This window comes from Dysidea avara, chromosome 8, assembly GCF_963678975.1.
Source record: "Dysidea avara chromosome 8, odDysAvar1.4, whole genome shotgun sequence".
NCBI lineage: Eukaryota > Metazoa > Porifera > Demospongiae > Dictyoceratida > Dysideidae > Dysidea > Dysidea avara.
In genome coordinates this window covers 10,453,416-10,471,005 of record NC_089279.1, presented here as the reverse complement: position 1 = coordinate 10,471,005, position 17,590 = coordinate 10,453,416, and the positions used below count along the sequence as shown (strand labels likewise).

The window sequence follows — 17,590 nt, the reverse complement described above, 5'->3', positions numbered from 1 at the left end:
GTTCTGCCTCCACAAACTTGAGACCCCTCACTCCAATAAGGATCCCTAGTAATTCAAGCCTTGGGATAGTGATGTGCTCTGTATTTTTGAGAAGATCAGATCAACTCTTGTTGAGGATTTCGAAATTTGATGTAGATATATCACTGTAGCATGTGCTTTTGAAGAAGCATCACTGAAACAAAGTAATGTATATTCAATAGGGTCATCTGAAATTGTTATATTCCTTGTGATCACCTGTTGTGGAATATATTCCAAACCATCTAAAATCAGCTCTGCCGCTTGTTCTAGGGCTTCTACTAGTTTATCGTTTGTGGTTTCTAACCTTGCGAGCTTCATTTCTAAACTTAGTAACACTTTACCAGTCGACAAACTGAGTTTCAACATTTCTTGCGGGTTGTCACTCCATTCTGCTTGTATCAGTGTATCTGCTTCAGTTTTTTCTCTAACCAATGCCTTCTTTTCTCTGGTGTGAGAACTTTTTAACGTTGTAATCATTGGCATCTTGTGACCTACAAAAATTCACAAAAAAAAAACAAATTCAAATTACTGATTCCACTCGCCTTCTGTGGTACCATTATCAAATAAGGATGCCACTGTACCACAGCTTCAACGCTTGAGGTTCAAAATGTCAAAGCGGTGAAGGCGGTGGTTGTAGCCAAGGACATCGATGGCTGCGATGTATTCAACAATCAGCTCAACAATCACACGATGTAGAGTCACTTGAGTCCCAGGTTTTGGCACCAAATGAGCGCTGGTTCACAAATTCAACTTATTACAATGTTAACCACAATAAAACGTGTTCTTGGTACAATAATCAGAATAACCTAAAAACTAGTTCAACCAGTTACACTATGACTTCACTAGTCCTCACGTGATCCTATTCGCAATAGGGATTGCGACAGATATAAGCCATTATAACTACTTATCAGTACACAATGGAAATAATTCGCTAACACCACGATACTCACCATGAAATTCCACACCAAGTATCACTTTGTTTGAAGAGAATCTCTGCAGCTACGTAGGCCACCAAGAAAAAGTAGCTCTTCCATTATCGTCCACCATTACTCTACACCTGCTACTTTGATCAGCCATATCTCGATGGTACTTCATCCTAGTGCATCAAACCAAATGCCATCAGACTCAGCACATGATGGCGATTCGATTTGTGTACAAAAGATCGTGTGACTACCTCATGAATTCGCGATAAAGAAATAACGAAACAGACGTTTAGTGGAGATGACATTGCCCGTTCATTGCTTCATATCACAAGTACTGTTTTGTGTAGAACAAAACTGTTATGATATTATTGTTGTGTATGAAATTACCATTAAGTCAATGCCAAACAATAATCCGTCTTCATTTTACAGAAGACCACTGCCTTCCTTATAGCACAAAGTTATGCGTTCCTCCATACTTGAAAATTAATTTGATCCTCGAAAGGTTAATTAATTAACTTAATTAATTAAGAAGGTTATTGATAATCCTGACAAATAACCTGCTGTTGCTATGATTATGGGTGCTTCCTTCAATAATTAATAATGAAAAATGACTGTCCACTCTAGTTTGTCTAAATATCGAAGTGCTAGCACACGAGATCAATTATAGCAGTAATGAATTTAGAGGCAGCAGGGTAGAAGGTGATTTGGGCAGGTAATGAGACAACTTTGCCTGACCTTATGATCTGCTCAATATGACATTCTGTCCACTTTCACAGCTCTACTAGATGGTCCTTAAGGCTTCAAAAATTCTACTGTTTGTTATTATGTCGTTGATAATTCTTCCCTCCACCTATAGGAATTGGCTAGTCACAGTCAACACACATACCTCTACACTCAAGTGATCCTACAGGCATTGAGTACAGCTAATGATGATGGGAGTGGTAATCCTCATCTTGCCCAGTGGCTCAGTCAACAACTACTCAGACACAACATGGCAAAGTATGTACTATGTGTTGTAGTGTGTGCACGTGGGTAGTTTTTGACAACACCTTCACAGTAAAATTTGGAATAAGCAAATCCTTTATGAGTTTATGAGAGACCCCAAAAATATAGGACATTTCATGTAAACCCATGGCTCCCTTCCTCAATGTAATAATGATCATAAAACACCTTCGACTAGCTCAGTGGCTGGTCCATCATAAAGCCGCATTCCCCTAAACCCCCTTCTCTCCCTAGATTTGTGACCCATTGTCCTGCCAAAGCAGATAACTAGGTAAAGAGGTTGGCTGTACAGTTGTACAGTAAGATGTAGAGTTATTTTTGCTTTTTTTATATTGTGGTGCCCTTAGGACAGTGTGTACAATACATTTGTTGATATTATTGATTTTATGGATTCCACTCTCTTATGGTTGTTATCATTGTAGGGGTCGTGATGTGGTGAAGACATTTCTGCACATGTTGGCTGTTGGCACATACTCAAGACTGTTTGAAGCTTTGGCATCCATGTTATCACGTAACACACTAAACCCTGCTGATATCTCCATTGTGAGTGGACCACTGGTTTTTGTATCCTTAAATAGTAGCACGTGTACTCATTCCCTGATTTAATTATTACATGTACATTGAAAGATTACCACAGTAAACCCTACTGTAATCTGTTGCTGTGTAAAACCTTAAAGGTTACTCTAAGCTTTAAAATGCTGCTGTCATCTGTCTAATCTGTAAGCCAAAATCCTATGACCTCAAGCTTTTCTAGCTTGGCCGCTGATTCAGATATATGTTAAGCTGGTGATGTGGCTTTTATTTGGGCAGTGTTTCTATTTGAGGCTAAATGTTACCATGTTATAAGACACAATACAGTGATATTGTTCTCTTTGTCTCTTTTCAGTTATATGAACACTATACTACTGAAGATGATTCTCCACCTGTGGAGTACCTTCATATTCCTCAACTATTAGGTGAGCTATGTTTGTCTGTGTGTATGTCCACCAAATAATAGGTGTACTATCTAGTGTGTCCCATAGTGCCTAGTTGGTGCCATCTTTCCAACAGTTGACTTATTAAACCAGGCGCGCCCACAGCCAGCTATGGGCGCGCCCTTTGGTTTACTGAAATTGTTTTTGTAAAAGTGTGTGTGTGTGTGTGTGTGTGTGTGTGTGTGTGTGTGTGTGTGTGTGTGTGTGTGTGTGTGTGTGTGTGTGTGTGTGTGTGTGTGTGTGTGTGTGTGTGTACGTGTACCTATCTATGTTTGTCCGTATGCACCCACATGAGCAAAATCGTTAAAAGCAGTTTTTACGTAAGAAGTAAAAGTGAAATGAAGTCTGTATTAAAGTTTTGCACAGGTGAACTTTGCTTTGAGGTGGTTTCTTTTCGGCGGACTGAAATACAGGTGTGGCGACTTTCCTCAGACTTTGTAAACTACCTTTCCTTTGAGGTTTTCAGGCCTTTAACAACGGAAAAACAACAGTGCAGGCCTCGTACACTACCAGGAATAGCCTATCACTTCAAGTTGAAAGGGGGGCGTATCCCTTACATACATAAACTAAAATGAAGAGTAGCTTTGAGGCTTTGTCAAGAGAATTTGTGGGAAAAACACAATAGTCTAACTATAAAACAGTTTAGAAGATACTTCTGTGCGTAATATGTTGGTAAAAGCGGTTTGTTTAACAAGCGCTTCCTTAGCAGTGCATAGCAACGTAATTGAACGAATTACAGAAATTTCATGAATTACAAAATACGAGAATTAGTTAATATTATTGTACAACCCAAAACTACCCTATTGTAAAATAATAATACATAGTTGGTTAATTCATAGTAACATATACTATCTATAGTTAATTCCAGATGAGTTAGCTAGATGCATGGTGCCTGGTTTTTAGAAGTAGCACAACATCAACTTGTTTTTTATATATGTATATAACTGGCCTACTTTATTCCACAGACTGGACTCGTGGACTGGATTCATGGACTGGGTATATGGGCATTTCTCAAGATTAATAACAGGCGTTATCTTGCTCTTGTAATGGTGACAGCATTATTATAGAGCTAACGTTGCTAGTAATGCTTTTCGTGGCTTATAAACCATGAAGGTAGCTTGTATGTGTTCATTTGAATATTTCTGTAGCTAGCTAGCTACTAGCTCAAGTGTGTTCGCTATTGTATATGATTGAAGTTTAATACAATTAGTATCACCGCCCCACACTGCTATAACTCAGTCATCTAGTTTGGTACAGTTTTTGTAAATATTCTAATTGATTGGTGCATGTGTGAACTTTGTGATTTAAAGAGAAGAGCGGTACCAGCAGGTGTAGCTTGATAATGAGTTTCCATCATTACAAGGGCTAGATAATGTCTGGTTTATTGTTAATCTATTTCAAGCCCAGTCCTAGCCGGCATTCAGTCCATGAGTCCAGTCCGTGGGCCTATATAGCTCTAGTTACAAACTATCACAGCACTTATATATACCACAGTATATTGCAATATACCGCGAAATCTTTTCTGGCCTGGTCACTTTTTGGCCAGTTTTCTGACCCTTAAACCTGTATAGTCTAGAACTGGATGTAAACTTGCAAGCCTAAAAGCAAAACTCTGGAACTTTTGAATCATACTGCAATTCACATCATTCTATGTGTGATGTAATAACGATTAAAGTAATATTTAGTATTTTACCCTAATTAGTGCTATATTGTGAGGCTATAGCTTGCTATATAAGCAACTTTTTAGTAAAGAAACTTGCAAAGCCTTTACATACCTTAACAAAATGATTTATCGTGGTTGCTCTGATCAACTTGTGATGAGTTACGGTTGATTTGCCATTAAATTTTCAATCAGGGTATATGTATGTAACTCATGTGATCAAACCCACAATCAAAATTAAACATGTAGCAAGAATTTTGAATCATGGAAAGACGAGTCATTGCTTAATAACAAGTAAGCCTGCAGCTGAGTAGCTGCACTGTTCATTTATTAAATTTCTCCGAGTAGTCTAGTGAATAGACTTTTTATCAATGTGTAAGACTAAAGAGCTAAATCATCCCATCTGTATTGTGTATAGAGCTGAAACAGATATCTGTATTATCCGGATATCCGGATAATAATTTACTATCCGGATAGTACTTTGAAGCCAAGTGGATAGCAATAACTTAAAGCCATTTATCTGTCCAACTTCTCATCACAAGATGAATCATTTTTACCATGGAGAGTTAGCTAAGCTAGATTATGTGAAGTTAACAGCTGCCTGGTAAGTTAATCAGCTTGCTCATGAGTGACCACGCCCATCACTATGACGAGGCTCAGCTGTGAATGTTGCTGAAGAAGTTGTAACAGAATAGTTATAATTATTGCTTTATAAAGAGTTCTTTACAACTAGTTGTTCCTGGAAAAGGTCTTGTAGCAACTGCTACATCTTGTATTCACGTTTTCTCCAGCTGCCAATCTTGTTAGATGAATTCCATTAAGTGCAAAGTAACAGTGTAACATTACCACAAACTTTTTGCTCTCATGTTAATGTTTGTTTGCTTCTAGAACTAGTAAAACAAGGATGCTTACAATAAACTATAGAATGTTTCTATAGCAAGTGATGATGTCACTATCTGTAGGATATCCGGATAGGTTTAGTTCAGGATATCCGGATAGTAAAAGTTGCTATCCGTTTCAGCCCTAGTATGCTCACTAAAATGCTGGTTATGGGTAAAATGTTGCTGTATAGTAGTGCTTGATGTGACAGTCTTTGAATACCAGTCTGTAGAAAAATAGGCTCCCAGCCTTTGGTGTTTAAATTTGTTTATGGTTTAGCAGTGATGAGAGGCCACCAACACTGAGGTCGCCACATTACAAGCACCTGCCTATTTGTACTGAACTACATTGTTTGGTTTTTGGGATGTTCATTTTAGGCCCAAGAAATGATGCAATAGTTACAATAACAAGTTAACTATGTACAGTGATGGTTTCCTGTTATTGTGTATGAAATATTTTCTAGAGCTGTTGGTACAGTCATTATTCAAGCCAGGCCACTCAGTTAATCCTGAACACAAACATAAATACTTCTACATTCTGGCATATGCCGTTAGTGTACACGACGCTCCTTCATCTCCACAAGACTTCTCACAGACAACTGCTAACTCTAAGGAACATCTTGATGCCACGAGAGAGGCACTAGAGACTGCTCACACACTCTGCATCAAGGCAACCACATCACATGCAGAGTTACAAGCTGAGATTGTCACACTGTGCCAAGCTATGCAGTGAGTGTTAACTTGTAGTGTAGTGAGTGTTTTATTAGTTTCGCCTTCGCCTTAGTCATATGAGAAACCTGACTTTCCCACCTGTTCATGGGAAGCGTGATGGTGAAAGTTACATCTCCATACAAAACTGATTTATTAAGGGCCTGTGGTTTTTCCTGTAATATCACTATACTAATCGATCTTTCTGTTGTTACCACATTGTAGTGTTGTAACTTCTAAAGCTGCTCACAGCTTCGATTGAAACTTTGGTTGACTATTCCTTTGGCTATGTATGTAGATAAAGGAAATGTATTAAAATAAATGTATGAACATGTAGGTAGGGTTCTTGTAGATCTGATCACATTTATATTATATTGACTAGCATTTCTAACCATTGAGCTTTTCATTGATCCGAACTGCTGTATTCATTCAACTCTGTTCACTACAGATACCCTGTGGTGTCAATGGGTGTACTAAGATGGCTGGAACACTTAACACTGGAGCCATCATTCTTCAAGGTGGCATCAGACAGCTACATAGTCTACCTGATACTGCTGGATGAGGTGTGGCTCTTTCAGGGAGGGGGCAGGGTTGTCTCATGTGATGTGATTGTTGCAGATTGCCAGCCGTCACGAACTACAACATCATGCTGTACTGAACTTATTGACAATGTTGTTTGAAGCCTCCTTCCCTGAGCTTGGTGCTGAGGAACAGGTAATGACAACAGCTGTACTGGAACCTGTTAATGTGAAACACTGATTATTTGTAGTGAGTAGTGTATGTATGTCTGTTTCCCTGTAGTGTGTTTGTGGGTGTGCGTGTTTGTGTACATGTGTGTTGATACAATCATCTTGTTTTCATTAGCTGGAGTTAAGGAGGATAACAGTTGATAGGATGGTTCACTTGTTGAGTTGTGGATATGCTATACCAGTCACCAACTACATGTGTCAGTGTGCAGAGAAGGACAACATGGACACCTCAGTGATAAGACACTTTGTACAGGAAGTAAGTAAATTTACTTTTGTCCATCTAGTTTTCTTATCATTAAGAATCACATGATGTTGTACAATGCCCGATACTAATCATGATACTGGTTGGTTGGAGATTGGTTGTGCATCTTCAAACATCTTATATTAGTTTTCAAGAAAAGAAAAAGATTCGGCCATAGATAATTGACACCCCTACCTGTATTGGAAGCATTTATGTAGTAGTGCACATATGTACAAAACTATGTGACTATCTGCATTTCATGCCTGAAATTTTGAAACCCATCCAAGGATGCTGGGTGACTGTCTGGATATAGCTTGAATGTTTTAGCTAGTAAGTTGTTTCCTGAGTGGCAATTGGCTGTCTACTGTACGGTACTGGTGTGGGTGCAGATGTTGAAAGTTTTCAATCCAGTATGGGGTGTCTATTAGGTCTATGGTTTAACCTTTTCATCTTCATACTTATTAGCATTCTACACACATTGTAGACCATTCAAAAGCATGATTTTCTATATACCTAAAATGGTTACATACATTTTTACTTACTTTGTAAAATACAAATAAAGATTTACAAGATGGATGTCAATACCACATCACATATTTCACTGATGGCATATGATCACCTCCAGAAGTAATTGTTCTATTAGTATAATTAGTTTGATTTTGTGTGCTTTATTTATTTTCAATACATATATGGATTTCTCAATTATATAAACCAACATTACAACCAGTCGGGTCAACTGGGTAACATTTTATCTGACGCTTCTGATCACATGGAAAATGAATTAGTTTGGTGGTGTGGAAGTATATTAACACATCATAGTGTAGCCCCAGCTTCTTTCCTGAGCCATGCCCACTTATAGGAATTATGTTTTATGGTTTGTAGTATACCTGGAGCCACGCCCACTCATCAGTAGGTATACATGCAGTCAGTAGATAAGCATGAATCCATGTTGTTGCTGCCTGTATGCTTATGTATAGATTATTACAATCAATATTAGGCATATGGTTATTGTACTCTTGCAACTTCCTTTGTTGTATCACTTATCATCAGGAATGTGTGATATTATCTGTTGGTATGCAGTCATGCTAATTTATCAGTGAAATGTGTTGGAAGTTTGTAGGTATGCATGAAGCCACACCTATTCATAGTAAAAAGTTTTGCTAAACTTAGTTACTTAAAGCTTAGTCTACCTGTTTAGTTGTTGTATAGTTACTTGTTTACTTACTTAATTGACATAATGCGCCCAAATGTAGCTCTTGGTGCATGCCTTGATTTTAATCAATCCAGGTATGACCTGGTTGCTATCCGGGTCAACTGGTCATTCAGGTCAGCAGTAGTGACCCAGTTTCAATGTTGATCTGAACACCAAGTAGTTATTCCACAACTTTCTCTTCCAGGTTCTTGCTATAATTACCGTACCATTTTCTCATGAATTTTCTAATGCATTTCTTCCTCTACTACATAATGACGAGATCACTCAACCACTTCGTAGTAGTAATGATGAAGATGATACCATTGATATGTTCATAGGTGAGCCTGTAACTGGGTGTTGTATGAACCTGAATACAAGTTCAGGGTGTTTAGTTTGTAGAATACGTAAATTATTGTTTTCATATTTTCTGCAGCTGAATGTGTTAAAAGATCGTCAAAGAAGAAAAAGAAATAAAATATCACATTTTGTACTGTTTCAACATATTTCAGTATCCGTATCTCATAATGTATTTTATTTAATGTCTCTATGATGTTTCCCAGTACAGTTAAATCATGGGGAACTCTAACTTTTACTCTTGTGTATTGGTTTGTGAACATGCAGGTCCCCCAGACAATTCACCTGTGCAAATCATATAAATAGTATGGGTGGTTTTAAGCAATTTTTTGGTATAGCGTATCAAAATTAAAGATGCCCACAGGGGTGGATCCAGAGTTTGGAAAGAGGGGGGGCACCTTTCTGAAAAACAGTTGAAGACCAAAAAAAAACTTACTGAAAACCAGTTGAAGACCAAAAAAAAAAAAAAAAAAAAAAGGTCACAACAATAATAGCTAGTTATCCTTACCAACTATATCACGTCTGTTATGTAAAATAAAATCCTATTTATAGCTTCATAGGTAAGCTACACTGCCTCATGAACATTGTGACTGCTTTATTAGAGTAATTGACTGCTCTATTAGAGTACCGTATATGACCGTATTAAAGCCGGGCTCAAATACACGCAGGGGCTCAAATATACGCCGGGTACAGCTAGTGGACTGTCATAATAAACGCCGGGGTGCTAATGATATGCACTGAAAGGGGTTCTAAACTCGTGTCAGCTGCTAACTATACAGTGATGTCTCGTCACCAGTCTTATGATGTCTTGTCTTGTTCGACTATGCCTTCTCTTCTGGTGATGGCCATAGCGTATTTATCGTGGTTATTGTCATCTTTCCGCCCGACTTCCAATGTTTCACCCAACAGAGGAGTCCAAATGGGTTTATGTACGTGATGGGCTATGGATTTCGTATTTCGTAGGTACTTGTACTGGAACCTATCCGAGCACCTATCATTCTCAACGAGTGGCTAGTAAGAAATAAACGCCCGGGTCCAAATTAACGCCGGGTCAAAAATGGTTTATAGGAAATAAACGCCCGGGCTTCTATACGGTCATATACGGTATCTCGATCTTGTATGCAATTTCTTGAAGGGGGGCATTTGCCCCAAATGCCCCATCCTGGATCCGCCATTGGCCCATGATTTGTATTGCAACACTGAGGAAGCTATATAAACTGTTGGCTTAAGTACAGGATGGCTACTTAATTCACTGATTTTAAATGTTCACTAAAAACAGCTATCGTGACCACCTCTTGGCACCACTGAATGTACTTCAATGATTGACCAGGTTATGGTAGGTGACCTCACTTTCAATTGTCCACTTTATTAGTAGTGTGACAATTTCTACATAGGTAAAGGCAATTGTATGATAGTACATGGGTGGCACTAAATGAAATTGTCCTGAAAACACTCCCCGGCTAGGGAAGTTTCACAGTACATTTATATGAGTGTTGGGTTCATGTCTACATTGCATAATAGGCACTTGGTAAGTAAAATCTGTTGTACAGGCAATCCAGTACTAGAAAACTCCTGTGCCAGTATTAATCCACAAAAGGCAGTTATAGTAGAGCAGCACATCTAACAAAAATTAATTAGCAAATTGTGTACTTTGTGAAGAAAGTATGAAACTGCACATAGCACCTACCTACCATGAAGTGTATTTGACCAAATTTTGGAAAATCACCCATATGGGTACATTTAACACCTAAAATATTTAATAGTCAAATCACAAACTTTATAGTGTAAATCTACTTGTTGATGGTTTTAAGCCATTCTCAATACCTTAAATTACAAGAAAGTTCTTGAAATATTTTCAAAACTGTGCCCTGCAGGCCCCTGCTCTTATTGCCACTAAACATGAAAATTCTAATTATTTCATGCATGTCCATATGGGTGATTTTCCTAAATTCAGTCACATTTTGAGATGGAGCCATCACAGATTTGACCTTTGGTGTCCTCTACAGTTCATTTCATGCTAAAAAATAGTGACCTTTGTCTATATATCACACAATACTCAAAATTTTCAAACTAGATGCCAAATTGAAAATCTTTATCCAAGAAACAAGTCGATACTTGTTGCAAGTTCATAGGATATTCCATTTCAAAGCTATGATACTTTTTTACCCACAGCAAATTCATATAAATTCAGCTGTCTATGCAATTACACCCTTCATCTACATCTTTGTTTTCCTTTTTAGCTCACCATGATCACTACAGGTAACATAATATACAACCAAAAAGTGGAGAGATATCCAGGGGTGGGGCATGGGAGTATGTACCCAAGTAGTTTTTTGTAAAGCTCATATACATATGATTATTCTGTTACCAGTTTTAACTATATACAATGGGGTTTTCTGCAATACTATAGTACGTACAAGTTCATCTGGATCCTGAAAAACAGCTAAAAATTAAGAGTGGATTTTGTTTCTCAAGAGAGTTAACATTTCAGCCAACCAGATGATTAGTAGTGACAGCAAGTGTCAACAACAGACATGTACAGTTTGGCTCCATTACAAGTTTGAGAAAGGACTGCAATGGACATGGCACTTTTATGGCTTCCCATAGGAAATGCATGGTGAAACTTTTGATTGGCTATAACTATCAAGTCAGACATTTGAACATAAGGATTTTGAAATATTTTTAGTGGATCAAGCAGTACTACAAATGAGCCAAATTTCAAGATCATGTAATTAGATCCATGAGTTATTAAATGTTTTTGAGGATCCAGCTCAACTTGTACATACTATAGCAGTTCATTTTTTGGGGAGGAGTGTCCGTCCCCTCGATAAACTCCTTAAATTCTAAATCAAAATCTTAGTGAATACATGACATGTGTATTGTGCCAAGTACAATAGTTGAATACTATGCCTAAGAATGTACAAGCAGAGATAACTTCTCGTCATGGTCATTCTCAGGTACTTGAGAGGTCATTCTTGCCATGTGTGTAAACTATATAAACACAAAGATCTTTATACCACTGTCCATCTTATTATCATAAAACCTCATTGTGATTCCCCTTAAGTCATTTCCTAGATGAAGGTCTGACTGATAGTATTGTTTCTAAATAATCTGTATGCTAAATTTTTACTACTGTAAAGTTCTGGAAAACACTTCATTGAAGCTTTTAGCCTAGCTTATAACTATATTTGCAAACATGGAACACATTTGACTATATAGAAACTATACAGAATTGTGAAGCACAAATTGTCTAGTTAGTTGTGCCTCCACATCTTGGATATAACTGTGTCTATAGAGTCTGGGCCAGAGCCCACAGTCTGGCCAGTCCGGCATTGGCTGGACCACTTTTTGGCTACTTAAATTTGTAAAAAGATTGAGATACTCTAATAGAGCAGTCATCAGAATATACTCTAATAGAACAGTCACCACAATACACTATAAATAGAGCATTCAGTATGGAATATATCTAATTACGCTGCTTGAATCTCTGTTAATTGCAATTGTCTTCAAATTATATACTCCAAAGTTCCAGTGAGTCATCTGAATGGCACTGCATTGGGCTAATTATATAAATGATCATACATTTCATTCAATAGCAATTACAATCCCAATGGTTTTCGTATATCAGAGAACTAAGCTTTCACTGAATTTTTATATCATGAAAATAGAATTAGCTACAAGCTAGATTAATTGATACTGTAGTACAAATTACCAGGATGTTAACAATTAAAATAAAGAGGCTTTAATAGCCTCTAGATGCCATTTCAGAGCATCTATTTTCAAAAATTTCCCTGCCGGAGAAGAATGCCTCCAGATCCCCTAGCTTGGCATGCTGTGTGTGTTTAGCAGATGCAGTTGACTATCACATGAAAGCAGACAATCTCTGATTTAAAGATCATAATTAAACTAATGTACATGACTATGACCTCCATTGCAGTCCATGAATGGCTGGACCACTCAAAATCTCTGGGCATGCTCTAAAAGCAAATATCAAGACACACGGTAGTGTGTCGTGCGGCCCAAGAAGCCGGCGCGCCACACCGTGAGTATATTGACAGGAAGAACGAAAACGTCATTTTCACACCTTTGTATCTCGGTGATCACTTATCTGATTGGAACCAAATTTGCTACACAGTTGCCCGCCAGCCAAGGGAGTCTACATTCCAAATTTGAAGGAAATCGCTCCAGCCATTTCCGAGATACGAGCTGCCAAAGTTTCGTTTTTTTTCTTCGTTTTTTTTTTTCTTCTTCGTCTTTTCGCACACTTGCAAAAATTGCTATAACACGCAAACGCGTACTCCGATCGCCTTGAAATTTGGCACACAGAAAGGGAGTCCAAAGGCGAAACCTAGCATCAAATTTGGTACAAATTAGATGAATGGTTCAGGAGTTATGACCGATTATTCGCGTAAAACAAGATCGATTTGTTGTCACGCCTACAGGGTAAACCGCTTCATGGAATGAGTTGAAAATTGCTATGTAGATGGAGTAACCATCGTAGGAGTGCCTTTTGGTGGTTTGAAAGGAATCGAGATAAAGACCATGGAGATATGACACAAAACCCAACCTGTGTCACAATTACTCGATCGATTTTTATGAATAAAAAAGTATTAGTTTTCACGCCTACTAGGCAAACCGCTTAGAGCAATGAGCTGAAAATCGGTGTATAGCTGGAATAATCTTCATAGAAAGTCCTTGCAGTAGTACAGAAGAATCGGATTACAAACCACTGAGTTATGATTCGAAAGCCAACTCCGTGTAGCAAATGCGAGATCGAGATACTCTAATAGAACAGTCACCCTAATAGAGCATTCGGATAATTTATTTACTCCATTATAGAATTTTATTACATCATAAGTTATTCTGTAGGGAGTTCAGCTGCAAACAGTTAATCTTATAGACAGTTCAGCAAGAAGACAGTCACCATGTGGAGAGTTAAGCAAATATACCACTATAGAGATTCAGAACATTACAAGTCACACTGAAGAAAGTTCAGCTATAAACAAGTCATGCACTGTGTAGAGAATTCAGCTACAATTAAGTCACTCTCTAGAGAATTTAGTTACACAGAATTCAGCTACACACAAGTCACTGTGGAGAGAGTTCTGCTACAAACAAATTACCCTTTAGAGTGATCAGCTACAAACAAAACACTTTGCAGGGTGTTCAACTGCAACAAATCAATTACCTTTAGAGCGATCAGCAATGAACAAATCAACACAAATCTACCTGTAGAGAGATCAGCTAGAAACAAATCACCCTGAAGAGAGTTCAGCTACAAAAAATCACCCTGTAGAGACATCAGCTAGAAACTAGACACAATGTAAGGAGTTCAGCTACAAGCAATCACCCTGTAGAGAGTTCAGCTAAAACAAATCAACCTGCAGAGAGATCAGCTACAAACAAATCACCTTATAGAGAGTTCAGCTACAAACAGATTACCTGTAGAGAGATCGGCTACAAACAAATCAACCTGCAGAGAGATCAGCTATATACACACAAATCAACTTGTAGAGAGATCAGCTAGAAACTACACACAATGTAAGGAGTTCAGCTACAAACAAATCACCCTGTAGAGAGATCAGCTACAAACTAGACACAAAGTAAGGAGTTCAGCTACAAACAAATTACCCTGTAGAGAGTTCATCTACAAACAAATCAACCTGTAGAGCAATCAGCTAGAAACAAATCACCCTGAAGAGAGGTCAGCTACAAAAAATCACCCTGTAGAGAGATCAGCTAGAAACAAATCACCCTGAAGAGAGGTCAGCTACAAAAAAAATCACCCTGTAGAGAGATCAGCTACAAACAAATTGCCCTGTAGAGAGATCGGCTACAAACAAATCAACCTGCAGAGAGATCAGCTACACACAAATCAACTTGTAGAGAGTTCAGCTACAAACAAATTACCCTGTAGAGAGATCAGCTACAAACAAATCAACCTGTAGAGAGTTCAGCTAAAACAAATCAACCTGCAGAGAGATCAACTACAAACAAATCACCTTATAGAGAGTTCAGCTACAAACAAATTACCCTATAGAGAGATCGGCTACAAACAAATCAACCTGCAGAGAGATCAGCTACACACAAATCAACTTGTAGAGAGATCAATTACAAACAAATCACCCTGTAGAGAGATCAGCTAGAAACTACACACAATGTAAGGAGTTCAGCTACAAATAAATCACCTTATAGAGAGTTCAGCTACAAACAAATCACTCTGTAGAGAGATCAGCTAGAAACTGGACACAATGTAAGGAGTTCAGCTACAAGCAAATCACCCTTTAGTGAGTTCAGCTACAAACAAATCAACCTGCAGTGAGATCACCTACAAAAAAGCACCTTGTACAGAGTTCAGCTACAAAAAAATTACCCTGTAGAGAGATCGGCTACAAACAAATCAACCAGTAGAAAGATCAGCTACAAACAAATCAACTTGTAGAGAGATCAGCTACAAACAAATCACCCTGTAGAGAGATCAGCTAGAAACTAGTCACAATGTAAGGAGTTCAGCTACAAGTAAATCACCCTGTAGAGAGTTCAGCTAAAACAAATCAACCTGCAGAGAGATCAGCTACAAATAAATCACTTTATAGACAGTTCAGCTACAAACAAATTACCTTGTAGAGAGATCGGCTGCAAATTAATCAACCTGCAGAGAGATCAGCTACACACAAATCAACTTGTAGAGAGATCAGCTACAAACAAATCACCCTGTAGAGAGATCAGCTAGAAACTAGATACAATGCAAGGAGTTCAGCTACAAGCAAAGTGAGTTCAGCTACAAACAAATCAACCTGCAGTGAGATCACCCACAAAAACGCACTTGTACAGAGTTCAGTTACAAACAAATCACCCTGTAGAGAGATCAGGTAGAAGAATTCACCTTGTAGAGAGTTCAGCAACAAAGAAACCACCATGTAGAGAGTTCAGCTGCAAACAAATCACCCAGTAGAAAGATCAGCTAGAAGAAGTTACCTTGTAGAGAGTTCATTTACAAAGAAACCATCATATAGAGAGTTCAGCTACAAAGAAATTACCCTGTAGAGAGATCACCTAGAAGAAGTCACCTTGTAAAGAGTTTAGCTACAAAGAAACCATCATGTACAGAGTTCAGCTACAAAGAAACCACCTGTACAGAATTCAACTACAAACAAATCACCCTGTATAGAGATCAGCTAGAAGAAGTTACCTTGTAGATAGTTCAGCTACAACAATTCACCCTGTAGAAAGATCAGCTAGAAGAAGTCACCTTGTAGAGTGTTCAGTTACAAAGAAACCATCATGTAGAGAGTTCAGCTGCAAACAAATCACTCTGTAGAGAGTTCAGCTACAAAGAAACCGCCATGTAGAGAGTTCAGCCTCATACAAACCACCTTGTAGAGAATTCAACTACAACAAATCACCCTGTAGAGAAGAAGTTACCTTGTAGAGAGTTCAGCTACAAAGAAACCACCATGTAGAGAGTTTAGCTGCAAACAATTCACCAGTAGAGAGTTCAGCTAGAAACAAATCACCCCGTAGAGATCAGCTGGACGAAGTCACCTTGTAGAGAGTTCAGCTACAAAGAAACCATCATGTAGAGAGTTCAGCTGCAAACAAATCACCCTGCAGAGAGTTCAGCTACAAAAAAATCACCCTGTAGAGAGTTCAGCTAGACGAAGTCACCTTATAGAGAGTTCAGCTACAAAGAAACCATCATGTAGAGAGTTCGGCTATAAAGACACCACCATGTAGAGAGTGTAGCTGCAAACAAATCACCTGTAGAGAGTTCAGCTACAAAGAAACCATCCTGTATATAGTTCAGCTACATTTCAAGTCACCCAGTAGAGAGATCAGCTGCAAAAAAAATCCTGCGGGGAATAATGAGCATGTAATAAATATATGTATATAATTTGTATAATTACTAATAAAATCAAAAATAATTGAAGTTCTAAAATTCTTCTTTAAGTTCTTTTCTTCTTCCTGTGGTAAAGAAAAAAACACATGGGTTAAAAAAGCCCCAAAGCCAGCCATAGGCCGGCTTTACAGTATACAAATACAAAAAGAAGTGATATCTAATCAAAAACAGCCAAGCTGTAAAAAAAGGTGCGGCCCCCATAAAGGCCATGGTGAGAAAGATGTGAAATCCAAGGTGGCGGCCAAGAAATGGCTGTGATGGTAGGTTAATGGTTACATTTTAATAACGACAATTCAGGTGAATTTTGTGCCGCTTGGTCTTGGCACCAAATTCACCTGAATTGTTGTTATTAAAATGTAACCATTAACCTACCATCACAGCCATTTCTTGGCCGCCACCTTGGATTTCACATCTTTTTTCACCATGGCCTTTATGGGGGCCGCACCTTTTTTTACAGCTTGGCTGTTTTTGATTAGATTTATCAATACGGTATTTTAGATTCATATAAGGGTATATAAGCATGGAAAATGGATGTGACTAAGTCAGAGTTTTATGCATCATAGAAGCAAATTATAACCCCAATTTTTGAGTTTAATCTGATGACAAAACAACTGCACATACATACCACCTTCGTTGATTTATCTCACTGGAGGACGGTACATATCACCCCTGGTATCTCTCCACTTTTTGGTTGTATATGTTAGCTACGATGCTTATAGTTAGTATATATATAAATTGGATGGTAAACAAAGAATGTAGAGGAAGGGTATGATTACATGGGCAGTTGAATTTATATGAATTTGCTGCTAGTAAAATTATCATAAACTTGAAATAAAATATGTAATGAATTTGTAACAATTGCAACTTGATAAACTAGATCCTCAATTTGGCACTTATAGCTATAGTTTGAACAAATCGAGTGTTGTATGAGTGATATATAGACAAAGGTCACTATTTTTGAGCCTGTAGAGAACAGCAAAGGTCAAATCTG

General features: G+C 38.0%; 1 protein-coding gene across 2 annotated transcripts in view; it reads left to right on the top strand.

Annotated features, from left to right (window-relative positions):
* Nucleotides 1-8,937, top strand: part of LOC136263584 (negative elongation factor D-like) — a 13,409-nt gene extending 4,472 nt beyond the window's left edge. The window contains exons 7-15 of one of the 2 annotated variants that reach the window (XM_066058207.1): nt 1,798-1,940; nt 2,366-2,486; nt 2,830-2,899; nt 5,920-6,184; nt 6,612-6,726; nt 6,782-6,877; nt 7,028-7,168; nt 8,551-8,683; nt 8,779-8,937. In XM_066058207.1, the coding sequence (XP_065914279.1) occupies nt 1,798-1,940; nt 2,366-2,486; nt 2,830-2,899; nt 5,920-6,184; nt 6,612-6,726; nt 6,782-6,877; nt 7,028-7,168; nt 8,551-8,683; nt 8,779-8,819 (1,125 nt within the window). In that variant the 3' untranslated portion in view covers nt 8,820-8,937. Of the gene's footprint in view, nt 1-1,797; nt 1,941-2,365; nt 2,487-2,829; nt 2,900-5,919; nt 6,185-6,611; nt 6,727-6,781; nt 6,932-7,027; nt 7,169-8,550; nt 8,684-8,778 lie in introns of those variants that run through there. The other variant, XM_066058208.1, reaches the window with a different exon arrangement.
* Nucleotides 8,938-17,590: the final 8,653 nt, after the last annotated feature.